General features: G+C 56.9%; 1 protein-coding gene across 4 annotated transcripts in view; it reads left to right on the top strand.

Annotated features, from left to right (window-relative positions):
• Window positions 1–18,828, top strand: part of SLC6A9 (solute carrier family 6 (neurotransmitter transporter, glycine), member 9) — a 52,932-nt gene that overhangs the window by 4,487 nt on the left and 29,617 nt on the right. Inside the window, exons 1-4 of one of the 4 annotated variants that reach the window (XM_006762629.2) lie at window positions 6,860–7,150; window positions 13,101–13,257; window positions 13,875–14,006; window positions 14,396–14,666. In XM_006762629.2, the coding sequence (XP_006762692.2) occupies window positions 7,106–7,150; window positions 13,101–13,257; window positions 13,875–14,006; window positions 14,396–14,666 (605 nt within the window). In that variant the 5' untranslated portion in view covers window positions 6,860–7,105. Of the gene's footprint in view, window positions 1–6,859; window positions 7,151–13,100; window positions 13,258–13,874; window positions 14,007–14,395; window positions 14,667–18,828 lie in introns of those variants that run through there. The other 3 variants (XM_015563195.1, XM_015563194.1, XM_015563196.1) reach the window with 3 other exon arrangements.

Raw genomic sequence — 18,828 nt, 5'->3', positions numbered from 1 at the left:
ACCCCACCCCCACCATCACCCCGTGCTCTGCCTCCCACAGGGGGGGTTTAGTATGTGCTGATCAAGGGGTCCTCTGGCCCTGGCTGGTTTTTCTGTACTTCCACTCTGAAAAATAAAGAATATTTGGCTTAAGTCCTCTCCTGAGGCCTCTCAGCAAACCTCCCTCTCCGCCTTCCCCAAGCCATGGTCCTTCCTGGCCCGCTGCCCCAGAGCACCGGAGAGGTGGTGGTGAGGTGCCTGGAGAGGCAGAGGGCGAGAGCAGGGACTGGTGAGGGCTTCCGCTCACGCTGATGGGCCGAGGAGGGTGGCACTGGCAGCAGGAACCAGGGAAGAGATGCCAGGTCCTACCCCAAGGCAGTGCTTGTATTTCTTCTCTCCTGGGATCTTGCCTCAGGGACAAGCTACACTGGGGCGCTGTCGGGGGAGGGAGCTAGTGACTGAGCATGGCCCCTCCCTTAGTGCCTTCCTTTCCCACATCAATTCCTTCTGCTGCTTTTCTCATTCAGTTGAGTATTGATAGACCGAGGGCCTGTGCTGAGCCTTCCCAAAACAAGCCATCTGTCACCAAAGATTTCTGGGAGTCAACCAATCTGGTCCAAAGGAATGGCTAGGTGGTGTCCTAAGAAACATCCAGACCTGTAGATAATTGTTGAGTTTACTAGAGGCCCGATGCATGAAGTGCGTGCAAGAGTAGGCCTTCCTTCCCCTGGCAGCCAGGACCCAGGCTTCCCTCTGGCACCCAGGACCCAGGCTTCCCTCACCGCCCCGGCTGCTTCCGGAAGGATGTCTGGTCTAATTAGCATATTACACTTTTATTATTATAGATTTGGGCCAAACTGACAAAAATTGCTGGGAAGAGAAACCTCAATGGGTGGAAAAGATATTCTGGAGAATAGCAGTTTTGCAGCTTATTTTATACATTATAACCAAAGGAGGTGGTGTAAGGGGGGTTACCTGAAATTCCTTGGTGATAGATTAGGGAGGCTGGAGAAGCAAAGCAGAAGGGATAAAGAGTAAAACGGAGTTGGGCACAGGATAGTTAACCATTAACACCTACAGCCCACAGAGATGGTGTTTGGGAATCCGTGGTCTTGTGCTCTGGTGTGGGTGGTCGTGCCCTGAGGGGCCTGGGAAAGGGGGTGACTCTGACCTTTCGAAGGTATGTTAGCTTAGTCACAAAAAGACAATGGACAGGCTCACTTAAGGTCAAGATTCACCTTTGTCAAGGTGTGCGGGCACCAGGTGTTAGACCAGTGGAGTCAGATTGGACCTGGGTTCAGCAACCTCAGTACTTGAGTTCTGGCGAGGAAAGAATTCAGATCCAAGACCCAAACTATACGAGAGCATTTTTATTTATAAAATCAGAGGAAGAAGAAGTAATTCATAGAAGAAATGGGCTGAGGAAAGTGAGGAAGGTAATGGCAATGCACCTGGGGTGGGGAGGAGGCAAGGTGTAGGCTTGCTCCTGGGAGGGAGCGCCACTGGGTCCTCTGTCTTCGGGGTTTTAAGGGAGGAGAGGGTAGGGGAGGTCCCAGGGGAAGATCTCAATAGACTATTCAGCAGCTTTCCAGGTGTGTCCTTTCAGGGTCTGGGTCTCCACTGATGATTGGCGAGCGCCAGAGCAGGGGGTCGTTACCCAGTGCAGGTGGTCCTGAGGTCAGCCTTGGCATTGCTTGTCTGGTTTCATTGCTTTTCTGGACCTGGAGCTGAAATCCACCTGAGGCCTAGATGCTATCTCTTGGGAGAAAGGTCACCTCGGTGGTGAGGTCTCATCCTACAATTGTCCTTCGCTAGGCATCCCAGGCTTTCCCCCCGGTGACCTTTTGTAATCTGGCCCACCATTCTTGCTCACCTCATGTCTGAATAACTGCTTACCACAAAGGAAGCTTTTAGTTAGCAATTTTTTAAAAATATATTTTTATTGATTTCAGAGAGGGAGAGAGAGATAGAAACATCAATCATGAGAGAGAATCACGGATTGGCTGCCTCCTGCATGCCCCACATGGGATCGAGCCTGCAACCCGGGCATATGCCCTTGACTAGAATCGAACCCAGGACCCTTCAGCCCGCAGGCCGACTCTCTATCCACTGAGCCAAACCAGCCAGGGCTAGTTAGAAATGTTTATGTTCAGACCATGCTTCCATGGTTACTTTCAGGCCTCCCCTGTGCTTGTCAGGTTTACTATGTGGCCCCTTTTCCGTCTCCAGTGGTTCTGCTCCAGGCTCAGGGCCCTCCATCCTGCCCTTCAGGCCCGCTCTGGTCTAGCTCCCTCCTGGTTGGAACAAGTCTGAATGAACCAAGCTTCTGGAAGTATCTCTGAGCTGCCCTGAACTCCGGTGCTCAGCAGTGGGCTGAGGTGGAGGCCTCCTACCTGAACACTTGCTAGGGGTGGGTTTTGTGACAGAACCAAGAAAGGCCTCCACTTTCCCAGAGAAGTCTGGGAATTGCCATGGGCCTGTCTAGGAACTCGGAGATTCCGAGCCCCGTGAAACCTAAGAAGCCCTCCGCGTCCTCCCTGGCTGCCCTTCTTTCTCAGGAGTGACCCTGGGAGGATCGAGGCAATCAGGCAGGAGAGATGTGGGACCCACCATGGGCCGTAGGGAGCATGAATCACAATGTCCCAGAGCCCTTGCCAGAGCTGAGCTTCCCGGGGCTGCGGGCCAGCCTGCCTGTGGAAGGGAATGCTGCTTTGGGACTCCGTTCCCAGCACCAGGATGTGCCTAAAGATAGCTGGGGCTCGGTTTCCTCGTGCCCTCCGCCCTCTGACTTCTGCCCGCTGCTGCTTCGTTTCAGGCTCATAGCATATGTCCCCTGGGCACCCCTGTGGTTGCTGAAATTCTATTCCTGCCTCTTTTTCGGTTCTGCTGGTGACCTTGGGCTACGCTATTTGTCTATTCTCGGACCCTGGTTTGGAACTGAGGCCCCCTCCATGCAGTGCCTCTCTCTAGAATCAGCCTCTGAGGGGCGCCTCCTCTGCTAGCTAGCCGAGGGAGCTGAGCAGCACTTTACTAGGGGCTGGTTCCCCTAAGGACACATGGCTAAGGATGCGCCTTTCAGACCTGCCCCTTCTCTGGATGTCATGGTAGGGCAGGACACAGGGCGCGGAGGGCCGTCCTGGTCAGTGGTTTCTGCTGTCATCTGTGGCCTGGTACACGGAGAGTGGGCCTTCCTGTGAGGAGGTGTCCCCATGTCCATCCACTTTTTTGTCTTTTGTTGTTGTTGGTAATCTGAGGGTATTTTTCCTTTGAATTTTAGAGAGAGTGGAAGGGGGGGGAGAGGCCGAGAGAGAGAAACATCGATGTGAGAGAGACACATCAATTGGTTGCCTCCTACATGCGCCCTGACCAGGGCTGGGGATCAAGCCTGCAACCGAGGTACGAGGTCGATGCCCTTGATCATAATGGAACCCAGGACCCTTCAGCCTGCAGGCTGATGCTCTATCCACTGAGCCAAACCGTCTAGGGCTCCAGCCCCTTTTGCTCTAGGTTTGGGTGTGAGGACATGGGACCACTGGGTCTCTTCAGTGTCCACAGACATCCTGTGTCATCCTTGGAGCTTCTGCCTGGCTCTTCATGTGGCAAGTGCCCCATGGAGGAGCAAGCTGCTTCCTAGCACGTGCCCAGGCCCACATGCCTGCTGCACGTGTCCCAGCCCCCACTCCCAGCCCAGATGGTCTCCGCCAGGCCAGCTCAGCTGCCTTCCTCACGCCTCAGCAGCTCCCAGGACAGGGCCATGCAAGAACCCAGCTGGCCAGGGTGCCTCCAAGCCTGGGAGCAGCTGGGGTGCTTAGGGGGACTGGGGCGGGGTGGATGGGGCGGTCCTTCCATGGAGACCTCATAGAGACCTCATAGACACCTCATGCCTCTGTACACGTGGTGGTGGGGTGCTGACTGGGGCTCAGAGGACAGAGCTGGAGGCGCAAAGGCCAGGACAGAAGAGCCCCCCGGGTCAGCTCTAACCCTGCTGCCTCGCCCCAAGTACACAAGTTGGTGGCCCCAGGCCCTCCCCCGTTCATACAGTGTCTTGGGCAGCAGAGACCTTGGGGAGCCTCTTTGGTCTCTCCCCAGAACTCACTGGTTGCTTCTGTACTGGGACAAATAAGAGCAGAGTCACCCGGGCCAGGGCCCTAGATGCCAGAGCATCTGAATTCTCCCAGAAGGCTTTGCAAGCACCACAGCTTGCCTGGGTCAGCTCCACCCTGTTCTGCTTTGACATGAGGGTTTGGATACCTCTTGTCTGCAGTATCCATCCCAGGGCCTGGCGCACAGTGCACACTCACCCAGCCCAAGTCCCGGCATGTGGCAAGTGCTCAACTAGTATAGGCTTGGGCACTCCCTTGGTAGAAGGCTGTTGCCTACTAAGTACTCACCTAGCACGAGTCCCAGCATGTGGCAAGTGCTCAGCTAGTACTGATTTGGCACACATTGGCCCCTTCCTTAGTCAGAGCCTATCACACAGTAGGCACTCATCTAGCACAGCGCCAGGCACATAGTGGGTGCTCACCCTCCTCAGGGCCAGGCATACATTGGGTCATCACCTGACAGAATTTGGCACATATGGGGCACTCACCCAGTACAGGACTTAGCATACCACAGGGGCTCACTGGCTTGGGGCTGATATATGGTGAATGCACTCTGGCACACAATGGGACTTGGCAGTATTGGACTTGGCACACAGTGGGCACTCTCTCAACACAGGTCCTGGCACACGGTGGGCACTCTCTCAACACAGGTCCTGGCCCACAGTGGGTGCTTTCTTTATGTAAGGCCTGGCACAGGAGGTGCTCTCCTAGCCAGGACAGCCTAGACGTCCAACTAGATGATCCTAGATGTGCAACTATCCTCTCCCCAGTGAAATGAACACTGTCTAGACCCGAAGGATAAGGCCTATCCTTCCTCAAGCTTCCTCTCTGGACCTAGGACCCCGCCCTCCCTTCCCCTTGGTCTCCTTCCCCTCCCCACCTGCCCTGAAACCCACCTGCTAGCCCTGTGCTCTCCGTCCCCTCATACAGCGTCCTTGAAGCTCTCCTCCCATCCCCAGCGCTTCTCAGTCCTAACTCGGCAGCACCTTCCCTCAGACTCAACAGTGCACAACAAAGCCCCTAGACCCCTTGCCCCTCTGGAAGCCGGCCCACTCTTATTAAGAAAAGTCAGAGGTGGGGGTTGGGGAGCTGGCCTCCCTAAGTGGGGCTGGAGCAGCTGGATCCCACTAATGAGGCCTCATTACGGCCAGGGCCCAGCTGGGCTGCTGCCGCCTCCTGTCCCCATGGCCAGAGCCAGAGAAAGCCATCCAGCCAGGGCTGCCTGTTCCGGGCACCCAGCCCAGGCCAGGGCAGCTAGAGCCCAGAGCCCACCCTGGGTGGAAGTGAGCATTTGGGCATCATGGGTGACTGGGCCTTCCTGGAGCCAGTGGCCCAGCCAGGGCCTTGGCCCTCAGTCTGTGCCTGCAGGAAGTCAAAGTCAGCGGAGCATGTCTGGGGACCTGGCTGCATGAGGCTGGCCCAATGAGTGGCTGAGTCCGTGGGGTCTGAGGCCATTCTTAGAATACTTGCTTGAGCCAAGGCCGGTCAGCATCTTTCCCCCCCAAACTGGGGATTAAAATGTACCTACCTCAAGGGGGTGTTGAGAGGATTAAATGAGTTGATACGTATATAGTGTTTAGGACAATGCTCATAGTAAGCACTTAATATGCGTTGTCTGTTACTATTATTACTAATGCTCACTAGCTTCAATAATGAGTGGATATTACCCCCATTTTAGAGATGAGGAAACTAAGACCAGACATGTTAAGTGACCACATGTTGGTGAGATACTGGCAGAGCTGGGGTTGGAACCCAGGCCTATATGACCCTAAAGCCTGTATCTCCTTTTTTTTTTTAAATAAATACATTTTTATTGGTTTTGAGAGAGTGAGAGAAACATTCATCAGCTGCCTTCTTCCTGCATGCCCCCCACTGGGCATGAGCCCTGACCGGAATCGGACCGGCAAGCTCTAGGTGCATGGGATGATGTTCAACCAATTGCCACACCGGCCAGGGCAGCTGTGCCCTTTTTATTTCAACGTCATCGTGCCATGTTCCCTTTGGAGTCAACTACACTCACCAAACTCACAGGAAGGTTGTTCCTTACATCAGAATGCATTCATGCTTCCACTTGACGAATGTTTCCTAAGATCCGACCATGTGCCAGGCCCTCTGCCAGGCGATGAATGTCCAAGAGCTACGCCCTCCCAGGACCAGAGCTCTCGTGCCCACCTTCCTGGCCCCTGGCCTGTGTGCTCACCATCAGCTGGAGACTGACCAGCGACTGTGGCCGCAGAGAAGAGGGTCTGAGGCACAGCCCACCCGTCACAGCGACACCTGCTGGACCCTGCCTGCCCACGTAGCACGCACTCCCAGAGCAGCACCTCGGTTCTGGGCAGCCCAGAACAAATCCCCACGGGTCCTTCTTCCACAGCCCCCTTTGTCTGGAGTCTGTGGTGACCCCCCTCCTAGCCAAGGCCATCTTCCCTCGGACAGGTGAAAGCACAGTTCCCACCGTCAGGAACATTCTCCTACAAGGATGCCTTAGCGTCTCGGCTAGTTGGGGACCCCCAAGTCTGGGGCAGGGAGACAGCCCCAGGGCCTAGCAGCCCCAGCCCCCACCACTCTAAGAAGTCTGAGCTGCTTTGGATGCACCTGACCACCCTACCGGGAGCCCACCAAATGCCAGGCCTAGGGGCTCAGAAGCATCTGAGCGAGAAGTGCACCGCCCTCTCACTCTCTCCTGAGCTCGCTCTGCCTCACTCTGTGGTTGTGAGAGAGAGTGTGTGTGTGTGTGTGTGTTTTGTTCCAATAACTTGCTGGGAACAAGAGAAAAACACAACAAGCCCCATGCCTCACTCTAGCTCTGGAGCACCCTCGCTGGGCTGCATGGGGACTGGCCGGAGGGGGAGGGCCAGGGGAGGGGTAGGCCGAGCGAGCTCCGGGAGGAGATGAGGTGAAAGTAATTGCTGCTGCCCAGCCAGCAGTGGGAGAGGCAGGGGATGTGCAGTGTCGCCCGGAGCTGGCAGAGGTGTGAATGAGCGGTGGAGACACGCGTGCTCCTCTCCGAGTGCTCGCCCGGGATGGCCGCGGCTCATGGACCTGTGGCCCCCTCCACCCCAGAACAGGTCAGTCACCTTCCAGAAGGTCGAGCCCTGGTGCCAGGCAGTCTGGGAGGCTGGACTGGGGGTGGGGAGAGGGGCTGAGTGATCTGTGCCAGGGAGGGGCAGGCACAGCCAGCGGGCGAGACAGACACCAGCCAAAGTGACCCAGAAAGTTGCAACTGTGCAAAGGAGTGCAGGAAGAGTTAGCTGTGTGGTGGGGACACGGGGGAGGCCAGTGGGGGTGTGAGGGCTCCCCCAGCCCAAGGACCTGCTGAGAATCTGCTCTGTGTATCAAAGCTGCATTGTCCAAGCTCCCGGGGAGACGGACCGGAGGTGCCCAGGAATTGTACTAATCAATACAGCCCCATTGTCTGCCACGGCAGTTACTCCTATGGGGAGCGGGGGTGAGGGGACAGGGGACCTGGTGCATGGACTCGGTGGTGAGGGTGGGGGAAGAGGACAGGGTGAAACTCAGCTGGAAGGTGAGACCCTATGGAGTGTTCACTAGTGCCCGGTAGGGTGGGTGCTGGCAGGCCCTCATCCCTGGCAGTTAGGGATGGGCAGGGCTGTCAGGCACAATGGGGCTGATGGCAGCGAGGATAAAGGGACCAGGAAAGCCACCCGCCATCCTGTAGGGCATCCTAACTTGACCTTCAGGAGGCAAGAGAAGGAATGCCCTCTGGAGAGGTGTGGGTCAGTGTGGGGAGAAGCATTATGCAGAGCTGCCCTCAAACCCCAGGACTACCAGGGTCCAACACCAAGGCCACTTCCACATGCCAGCCCGCTGCCAACCAACTGGGGTAGAGACTGCCCACAGCTGCCGCCGCCTGGAGCAGGCTGCCTGGATTCTCTAGGGCAGAGGTAGGGCCCACCCAATGCCCCCGTTCCTGCTCCCCAAGGCCTGGAGCAGAGCCTGGCATGACTGAGAGAGGTGTATTCCGTCTGCTGCTCCCCAAACTGGCAGGTCGCTCTCTGCCAGTCATGGCCCTGGGATGAAATAGCACAAGGCATGCCCTTGCCCTCTCACCTGCTGTATGAGGCCTGCACTCTGGGGGGGAGGGAAGGGGTGCCTAGAGATTACCCTGAGGTTTTCCTTGAGGAACGAGGCACTAGTCGCCCCTGTGCCCTGATTGGCCTCAGGTAGATTTTCCCATGATCCTTCCTGCTCCTCTGGCTGCGGCCCTGACTCTCCCATGCTTGGATAAGGGAGGCTGGAAGGCTCTGTCCCTGCAGGACAGGTGCTACCTGAGGGCCAGCCAGGCCCTGGACCGATGGGAGAGAACTTGGGGAGCAAGAAGCGAGGGGTGTCAGGAGGTCGCGGGCTCTTCTGAGGCCGCCGCAATTTACCGTAATGGCTGTTCTGCTTCAATTTCCCCCTGGGGCTCGGAGAAAGTTGCCAATGATCTGGATTTGGCTCACGGTCAGTCTGGGATGTGAGGTCTTGCCCGTTCTCCTCCGTAAAGTTTGTCTTGGATGGACTCTGTCCCATGAGCAAACCCTGGGTCTGCAGAGTCCCAAACAAGCGGCCTTCGGGGTCCCAGGGGGCCGCCCAGCCAGGCCGCTCCAGGATTCCTGCGTCTTCCGAGAGCAGGCGGGGGGCTCACAATTCACAAAAATACCCAGGGGCGCGGATCCCGGGGCGGGAGTCGGGAGCCGGCGCAGGGGCTGCGGCCCAGGCTGGAAACCTGGGTTCTCTGAGTCGTGCAGGGAGAGAGGAGGGGTCCATCCCGTGGGGCTGGTCACCTCTGAGGGCGGCCTTTGTAGCTTTGTTTCCTCTTTCACACTTTCCTGTAGTTTCTAAGTGTGTGTGTGTGTGTGTGTGTGTGTGTGTGTGTGTGTTAAGCTTATAATGCTTTTATAATCTGAAAGAAAAGCAATAACATTTTTTTAAGTCTAGAAAGCTAGTGGGAACAAATGGAAAACACAGGAGAGAGTCAGAAATAGCAAAATTCCAGGCAAGGCAGAACTCCGCAGTGCTAGGTCTGCTGAGGTTGTCTAGTCTCTCCTGCGATTTCATAGGTAAGGCTGCTGAGATGCTGAGAGTGGAGCTGCCCTGCCCAGGGTCGCTGGGGGAGCCGACTTCAGAACGCCAGGTTCTAACCCCCAGTGCAGGGTCGGGCGCTGCCGAACCCAGGGCACAGTGGGAGACCCGGATTCTGCCCCCAAAGCTGAACAGCCTTAATCCCAGAGGCTCATCTAGAGCAGGGAGTGAGCCGGGCAGAGGGCTATGTGAAGGACTTACATAAGTGACTGCTGGGGGTGGGGGGCCGTTAACCCAAGATAGTCACAAGTCCTGTGCAGGGAGGGCACGGCTGCCTCAGTGTTGGTTTCTATGGGGAGGGGGCATCTGAGGGTCACGTTAGAAAGAAAGCTCCAAAGCCTGCCTCCTGCCTGGCCTGGGGGAGCCCGCCTATAAGGCAGGGCAGTCCCCATCCTGGAGACCACCCACCAGGCCAATGTGGGGGGGGGGTCAGGAAGGATGGTAGGGGGCTGTCCAGGGAGTCTGGGGAGGAGGGGCCCGCCCAGAGGGGCCCCAGGCCACTATGGTTTAATTCACTTCCAAGGTATGAGCAAGGGAGGAAGGGAGAGCAGTGAGGGGCAGACAGTGGGAGACGGTGACAGGCAGGAGAGGCCTGGAGCCCGGCCAGTTGGTGGGGCTGAGCTAGGTCAGGCAGCCGGGCCATCAGTCTGGGTCACACCGTGAGCACAAAGGGGTTCTTTCGTGGGCAACTTCAGGGTGGGGGACCACGGCAGTGCCAGTTATTAGTAATATCAGTGATACAGCCATCCACCCAGCAGGTCCAAAAAGTGAGAGGCCTAGTTTAGGGAAGATCATACAAGGCACAAAAAACTATGTGGCCTTGAAAAAGGCTCCCCAGCCAGGGACCTCACTGCCCAGGAAGGAAGTAGCAGGAAGTCCCCAGAGGGGGGCTGGAGAAGGAAGGGAACCAGACTTCCGGGAACCACCTATCCCCACCCAGTGCGATTAAGAGGTCTCCTCCTCTGTGTTCTTGGACAAGGGTAGGCTAGCTGTGTCCTCCACTGAGGACTGAGCCCTCACCAGCCAAGACACCCGACCACTCCAGGTGGCTTGTGCTGGAACTGAAGTCAGAGTCCTAGCTGTGGGCAAGGCTCCCACAGGGGTGGGGGTGGGGGACGACACAGTGCTGAGCTCCAGGGCCAGGGAACGCCCCCCCGCCCCCCATGGTGCTGCCTCTGCTGGGAGCTGCTGGCACCACCTGCGGCGTGTCATTTCCCTGACCTCCAGCTCCTTCTGCACAGCTGACCCCTAATGTTGTGGGTAACTTCCTACCAGCGTGCAAGCCCCAGCTCCTCCCCTCCCCACCCCCCTGCTCGTTCCAGGCCCCTGTCCTGGGGCTCCGGCCACCCGGTGTGGCAGCCTGGTTAGCGCATGATCAGTTATGCGCTGCTCATTAACGGAGCACGCTGGCTCTCAAGGGCTCAGTCAAGCGGCTGCCCGTGGCGCGTGGCTGGGAGCATCACCACCCTCCCGGCCCCATCCATGCCAGGGAGGGGACAGACCGCAGAGATCTAAGTCTGTTCCGGCAGCACTTGGTTGTGGGGGCTGAAGCCAGGAGAGAGGCCTCAAACCGTAAGCCTTAGGGACCTTGGTGTCTGCCGGGGGCCTTACCCTCACCTTGCCCAGGAAGCCATCCTGGACACTTGGTTGTCTCTTTTACAGCCATAACCACGGCCCTGTGACCCCACCCACTCACTCTGCAGCTGCCACCACCACCCATTGTGCCCCTAAGTAAACGAGCCTTGGGCAGAATGGAACTGTTACTGTAGGTCAAGGTATAGGAGCCCATTTGGCTGAGATTTGTTAGGACATGAATGAACTACCCCAAGCAGGCCTCACACCCCCTGAAAAAACGCCCCTTGACCCTGCGGTATTGCTAGGCCTGTCCCAAAGGAGGCTCTGGGAGGTGGTGACAGGCTTGGGCAGGATTCTGTGGGGCCTGTCACAGAGGGCACACTTGGGCTGTGAGCCACCGTCTCCCACAGCCAAACTGGCCTTCCAGCCTCGGCCTGAGGGTGGCCTTCCCTGACCTCACCCCCACCCGGTCCTCCTTCACGCTCCTGCGACCTGAGAAATGCCCCTCGGTGGTCAGGTTGCAGTTGCATGTAAAACGTGGTTTATTTATGTCGTCGATGGCTGACTCCTCACTAGATTCTGGCAATGAGCGGGTGGGGTGTCTGCTTATTGTTTGATGCCTCGTGCCTGGTGCAGGGCCTGGCACACGGCAGGTGTCAGCAAATCTCCATGGTTGCACGAATGAATCAATAAATGAATGAACGCAGGCTGACAGAAGTTGCTCCGGGTGCTTTTTGAAGGAGACCCCACAGCTCCTCGGGCTGTGCCCCCAAACTCCCAAGGGGTGTGCAGGCCAGCGTCTGCTGGGGACAGTGCTGCATTAGGTCTGCAAGACGGTAGCTCCACAAGGGTGTCCACGGTATGCAAGCCCAGAGGGACCCCATGTGCCCACGGTCGGAGCAAGGGGTGCGGGAGCAAGGGGTGCGCAGCCGGGGCCTCCGCTGGGCGTGGGGCCCCTGGGTCTGCTTTCCCAGTGCCTGTCCCAAAGGCCCCGTCCGCTGGAGCCCTTCCTCCCCCTGCATTGTCAGTCAGTGTCAGGGTCCGCCAGCATTTCCCAGCACCGGCCTCTTTGTTTACTGGCTAACGGACGGTTGTCCTTGAATGCGTCCCTTTCAAGCCGAGGTCAGTGTCACTGCCTGTTCTCCCTCAGAGGCCGAGCCGCTCTGTCTCTGGTCCTGGGTGCTCTCCAGGGACTCCTGTCTGTGTCTCTCCGGAGAAGAGTCCATCTCTACCAGGTGTCTCTGTGCTTTTCTGGTGACACATGGGGTCCCTAAGTCTCTTAGTGAGACCCCTCGGAGCCCCGAGGCTCCGGCTCAGGGTGGCTGGGGTTCCTGCTCCCCTGGGGGGCGGAAGGGGCATGGCTGGGAAAGAGCACATTCCCCCCTTAGAAAGAGACTCGCAGCCATTTCCAACCCAGGTCCCAAAGGCGCTGCCATCAGCGCGGCCTCCCAGCCGGGCCTGCAGCTCCCCAGGCAGGTCTGGCGTTACCTTGGGGCAAATCCCCTCCTCCGCCCACTCCTGACCAGCCCCCTCTTCGGCAGGGCCCCTCTCAGCTCAGAGACCCCTTCCTGGAGTCATGCCCTCTGTTTCCCCTAGCAGAGTGTCCTCCACGTCTGGTGTGGTGCCTACAACTCCGGGCTCCTCCCCCAGCCCCTGGCCGGCACCACCCAGCTCAGGTCAGCTTCCCCAGGGCCCCCTCCCCAGCCCTGGGCAATCGAGATGGCTCCACTGGGCTCCCCCAGCCTGAGTCCCAGGATGCCCTTCCCAGTTCTGGCCCAGCTCAGTTGCTTCCCCCTTTCCCTGCCCCACAGCCCACCCAGTGCCCCCCGGAAAGACTTCAGCTGGGGGAAGGGTCCAGCATCCCGTCCTCTGCGGCCGCCTGTCATGGGCAGCGTGCTCAGCCTGGCAATGTGGCGGCGGCGGGTGGGGGGGCCGTCTGGACACAGGCCCCTTTGTGCCCAGCCTGACTTGGCTGCTTGGTATGAAGCTCAGCTGCTCCCAGGTCCTCACCCAGGGAGCAAAGGCAACGCTTGAGGGGCCGGGGCTGGGGTGCTCCCCGCTCTAGCTGCTCTCAGTGTCTCACCTGGCAGTCATTGGCAGCAGCTCCTCAGGTGAGACGGTGCCCTGGAGTGGGTGCTCGGGGGCTCCGGAGGGAAGCCCCACTTGGCGCCCTCTGGCAGCTGCTCCTCCCTGCTCTCGCCTCTGCCAGGTCTGCTGTGGCTCCTGCCAGCAGAGACGAAGCCCAGTGTGGGGGGCGGGAGCTCGGAGGGTCCCTGGTGTCCCCGCTGGGGGAGGAGCAGAGGACCAGGCATGGAAGCAAATGCCTCGCTGATGGTGACTTCTTTCCTGTCCCCACAGAATGGTGCTGTGCCCAGCGAGGCCACCAAGAGGGAGCAGAACCTCAAACGGGGCAACTGGGGCAACCAGATCGAGTTTGTACTGACGAGCGTGGGCTATGCCGTGGGCCTGGGCAATGTCTGGCGCTTCCCATACCTCTGCTATCGCAACGGGGGAGGTACCCAGTGGGCACAGGGCAGGGACCACCTACTTGGATAGCGCCCACTCACCAGGGCCCAGGCCAGCCCCCCCTGGTACAGACCTCACTCCCCACAGGCTGGCCTCCGACCCTGATCTCCTTCGGCCCCATCTCTGGCTTCGATGCCCTTTACCTAAGGCCCAGACCACCCCGACCCTGGCAGTCTGCCTTCTGGGTCTGCCCTGCCAGCCTGCTCCCTCGAGGTGAAGAGAGGTGGAGGAAAGCACCCCAACCTCCCGAGGTTCCCTGTCTTCTACCCCGTGTTTCAGTAGCCGCCCCCACTCCCCCAAATAGATCAGGGACATTTGAGGATCCCAGCAACGAATGTTTATGAAATTGCTTGGCTAAGCCATCAAATCCCACCTCAACATGGTGCCCTGGGGCTTGGGTTCTGCTCAGAGCAGACCTGCTGGGAGCCTCGGACAAGATCAAAGACAGGCCGTGGGTCATAGCCTCAGACCCCGGCTCCTGCTCAGTGCGAGGCACACCCTCCTTGGGTCCTAGCCAATTACAGAGGTTCAACTGTTGGGTTCCAAGCAGGAAGAGGGAGGGATCCCCCCAGCCTGCCCCTGAGCCGCCCTCTCCCTGCCTGCCAGGCGCCTTCATGTTTCCCTACTTCATCATGCTGATATTCTGCGGGATCCCTCTCTTCTTCATGGAGCTCTCCTTCGGCCAGTTTGCAAGTCAGGGCTGCTTGGGGGTCTGGAGGATCAGCCCCATGTTCAAAGGTGAGGCCTGGGCTGGGCACACACACACACACACACACACACACACACACACACACACACACGGGCCTATGGGGGCTGTGCAGCCTCACCCATCTGTACAAACACTGCCAACCCCTGTGGAGCCCTCATGCTGACCCCATGCCTCACATCAATGACAAGGCCATGGACACACGCTGGGATCCATGTTTGCTTGGCCTCCACCCTTCCCTCCTACTTACATGTATACACAAAATCCCTTCACCGCCCCCCCCCCCCCGGCTTGCCCTTGCCAAGGCCCTGACCTGTCCCTTCTGTGGCCTTCCATGAAAGCCTGCCCCTTCGGCCCTTTAAAATGCACCTCGCCTCCTCCCGCTGATGTGTGAGGCTGCTGCTGTCCCGCCCTCCCCCAGGTGTGGGCTACGGCATGATGGTGGTGTCCACGTACATCGGCATCTACTACAATGTGGTCATCTGCATCGCCTTCTACTACTTCTTCTCATCCATGACAAACGTGCTGCCCTGGACCTACTGCAATAACCCCTGGAACTCCCCCGACTGCGCCGGCGTGCTGGACGCCTCCAACCTCACCAATGGCTCCCAGCCTGCCGCCCTGCCCAGCAACCTTTCCCACCTGCTCAACCGCACCCTCCAGAGGACCAGCCCCAGCGAGGAGTATTGGAGGTGAGGCCCCCCTTGGACCTGGGCTGCAGGGACCCCTGGTGCCAACCCTCGGCCCTCCCTCTCACCATCAGGCGACCGTCCGCAGCGTCGGTAGGGTGCCTGCCACACGGTCAGCCCTCTGCTGGGCACCGAGTGAGGCAGAGGCGCATGAAGAGGTGCAAGGAGTTCACGGCCTGTTCCGAAGAGGCTGACGCACCAGAGAACATCGGGAGACGGGATGTTGAGTTGTGGAGTCCTTATGAGGTAGCAGTCAGGAGAGTCAGGGAAAAGGGGGATGGCTTCCTGGTGAGGAGGACAGTGCGAGCAAAGGCCCTGGGGCCCAGGTGGGCAACGGCTGGTCTTGAGCCTGAGGGGAACCTGTTCTGATGACAGTAACAAGTACGTGGGGAGCACATGGCCGTGAGGTGGCCTAGGAGGGCACACTGGCCTTCTTGCAGAACCTATGAGAATTAAGCTTAGATTTAATGCCGCAGAACACAAGGAGCCACGGAAGTTTCCTGAGCCTGGGGCTGTCACCCTAAAGCTGTGCTTAGGAAAGACAGGTTCCGCTGTGCTCTGTGGTAATGGAGACCAGAGTCTCAGAGCTGCTGGAACACCTTGTCCCAATGGTAGCTGTAAGAACATCCCGGAGGAAATTCTCTATGTCAAGCTGGAGAACCTGTGGGCAGAAGGCTTAGGGTGTTGACGGGTAAGCCTCGCTCATTCCCTCTACAAACAGTCACTACATAGCCTGCCAGGCCCTGTGTGCCCATGCGGTGTGAATGGCCAGGGCTCCTGCCCTGAGAAGTTCGCCGTCCAGTGGAGAGACAGGTAGCGAATACACCGCGAGCAGGTGCTTCGTGCAGGAATGTGCAGGGCTGTGGTGGGGGCACCACAAGGTCGCGGTCAGTCCTGAGGGGATGGAGGCAAGACGATGTGGCTAAGAAGGCTTCTCAGAGGAGGGAGAGAAGGGGTTGGGAGAAGCGAGCAGGTAAGCAGAGGCAAAGAGGTGGAAAATGGGGCTGGGGTTGGGGGCAGGTGGGACACTGAGTATTGAGACAGAAGAAGCCAGCGGGCATCATATGGTGCAGGGCTTCCCTGGCCAGGCTAAGGGTTTGAGGCTTTCTCCTCTAGGTCACGAGAGCCATAGGAGAGATGGCCAAGACCCCAGTGATACTCGAAGTCTTAGTAGATCCATATCCTCTAAGCCCAGTCCCCGAGCTCACACTCCCCAGGCCCAGCTTCCTATGCTGGGCTGTAGACATTCAAAGAGGGCCACGAGGGTCAGTACCCTTGGGGGTTCAGGGTTCACTATGTAGACAACAGGGAAGACTCCGTCAGTCACTGGACAGATCATTTCTTGAGCACCTAGCAAGGTCCCAGGCCCTGCACTGGGAGGGGAGTCACACAGACACTGCCTCATGGAGCTCACATCTGATGGGAGAACCAAGCAAATAAGTGCCCACTTCTGTGTTCTGCATTTTAGACATGGTGTGGACTGGGCGACTTGTCCTAGCCGCGGGGGTGAACCTCTCTAGAAGCTCCCAGATGCACAAAGCCCCACCCACATCCCCCAGATGTTCCAGGAGAGCTTGCCATAGGGCGGCCTGCCAGGGATCCCCAGCCCGGTGGGGCCACCCAGGGCAAAGCTCTGGGGAATTTATCCAGTGCAATCAGAGGGGACGAAGAAAACTGGTTGGGGTCGGGGTGGGGGGGCGCAGTTGAACTCTACTTCTCAGCCAGGGCTGGAGCCAGGCCTGCCCAGGGAGCTGCGGTACCAGGCTGGAGTCCCTGCCAGCAGGATGGCTTCCCGATGCCCCCTCCTGGAGAACCTGGGAAAGTGAGCCTTGAGAGGGCTGCCCAGGCTGGCTTCTAAAGGAAGAGAGAAGTGAGCACCCCTATATCTTGGGCACCTACTATGTGCCAGGCATATTATCTCAGATAATACTGTCATCCCTGTTTTTCCGATTCTGAGTCCAGCATTCAGAGGCTAAGGAACTAGGCAGCATTGCTGCATCAGGAAAATGCTCCAGGTCCCATCTGGCTCCTCTGTGCCTGGCGCCTGATGTTAATTAGGCCAACGCTACCGGCAGGTGTTCTTGGTCCACACTCTCCAACACCCCCTTGGAAAGCTGCATGAGCTCATTGGAGCCCCACACAACCTTATTAGCTAGCTTGCGCAGATGTTATAAAATATTCCGATTTTACAAATGAGGAAAGCAAATCAAAAGAAAGATTAAACAACTTCTCTAAAGTGAGAGAAGCCCTGAGGGCAGATTTCTGAGCCCTTGTCAGCCTCTTGCTCACCCCTCTGGCCCACAGTCCTCCCTCTCCCACCTACTATTTAGTCTTGTTTTACAGTCCTCTGCGTGTTGGTCTGACTCCTGCTCATAGCCCTAAGCTCGTGACCAGGCCCTCTCACCCTGCAACCTCTGTTGGTACCCAGCACAGCACCCAACACCCAGTGGGACTCGGATCTCAGCACCCCTCTCCCAGTGTCCTCATGGTGACTCTGGCGTCACACAGACCTCATCAGATCCTGGCTCTGCCATTTACCAGCTGTATGGCTTTGGGAAGTCATCAAGCCTCTCCAAGTCTTAGCTGTTCCTCTATTAAATGGGGATGCTTACAGCACCCACCTCATTGTTATAAAGATGAAATGAGACGATGCAGCCAAAATCACTAAGAACAGTAGGCACAATGATTGCCACTGCTGGAGATGCAAAGACATAGACAAGGGGGGCATGGAGGGGAATGGACAAGTTTGTCCTGTTCTCAGGTATTTACCAGGTGGTTTGGGAAATTTAAAACTAATGCAGAATTAGTCCAGAGATGTACTGCGTCAAGAACCAACTGGTAAATATGTTGGGTTCCCAGAGTTTTTAGGTTAAACATTTAATTTCAAAAGCGCATGGTCCAAAATGAAAACCAAACCAAAAACTCAAAATGGTGCCATAAAAATAAAGGACGAATTCATTATTTGGCTCCCAGATTAGCCTTCTGAACTCATTAATCTCTAATATTGCAATAAAATAATAGTATATCACACTGTCAGTTTAACATATATAATTAAGGTTAAAAGTCTCTTGAACAAGAAATGATTTCTTTACTTTGAATGCTGGTGTTTGGAGTGAGGTGACTCCGCACTAGCTGCAGGACCCTCTGGCTGTTCTGGTGGGCAGAGCTTTTCATTTTCGATGTGCCCTCCGTCAGGCCTGGCCTGGGCAGCCCGGAGTCCCCAGCCCAGTTCACTTCAGGTTTGAATCCCTTTGTCTGTTTACCCCAATGAGCCAAAAATATTTTTTTCTACCAAGGTATGTGCCACAAAGGAAAAGTGGTTGGAAAACACTGCTGAAGGGGACCAGCAGCCCCTCCTTGGTGGTCCCACAGCTCCTCAACTTCTCGCATCCCATGTCTTTGGTTCTGCCATCAACAAAGCCTGGAGAGGGCCTAGCCCCGGGCCTGGCTCTGATGCCTCTTGAATGAACCAAGGCAGTGGCAGGCCTTGGGCAGGAGAGGGAAGTGTTTGGACAGCGCCCTCTGCAGGTCACTGTGTGAAAGGGCGACCTGGGGGAAATTTGAGGGAGAGAGGAAGGTCAAGGTGCTTACAAGTCTAACAGGAAAACTCGCCAAGCAAATACCAAATCTCAGGTCTGGCAACATTGTCCCATGAGGTACAGAGTAACATCTCATCAAAAGGCATTAAAAATGTCATGAGGTTTGAGAACTAGTCTGGGGGTTGGGATGGGGGTGGGGGGTGAAAATAGCTAAGAATGAGCTAAGTTGAGAGGTCCTAACTGTAAGAGGGGAAAGAAGAGAGCCTGTATTTACCTAAATTTATCTACAAATTATTCTGGGTTGGTGTTAATATACCCATTGTACAGATGAGGAAACTGAGGCTTAACAGCTTGTCTCTTGCTCATCATTTGTAGCCTGGACAATTGTACCAACCACAGTTGTCCAGGTTTTCCCCTTTTACCTCCCAATTCTTTTACCACAATGTTCGTCCATTGATTCATTCAGCAAATATGTATTGAGCACTGCTGTGTGCCAGACACTGTGCTAAGCACTGTGTCAAAACCAAACCAAAATCAAAACCAAACCAAAAACTCAAAATGGTGCCATAAAAATAAAGGACGAATTCATTATTTGGCTCCCAGGTTAGCCTTCTAGACTGTTTAAT

Source organism: Myotis davidii, unplaced genomic scaffold, assembly GCF_000327345.1.
Source record: "Myotis davidii unplaced genomic scaffold, ASM32734v1 scaffold458, whole genome shotgun sequence".
In the NCBI taxonomy this organism is placed as follows: domain Eukaryota; kingdom Metazoa; phylum Chordata; class Mammalia; order Chiroptera; family Vespertilionidae; genus Myotis; species Myotis davidii.
This window is presented reverse-complemented; position numbering and strand designations above follow the sequence as displayed.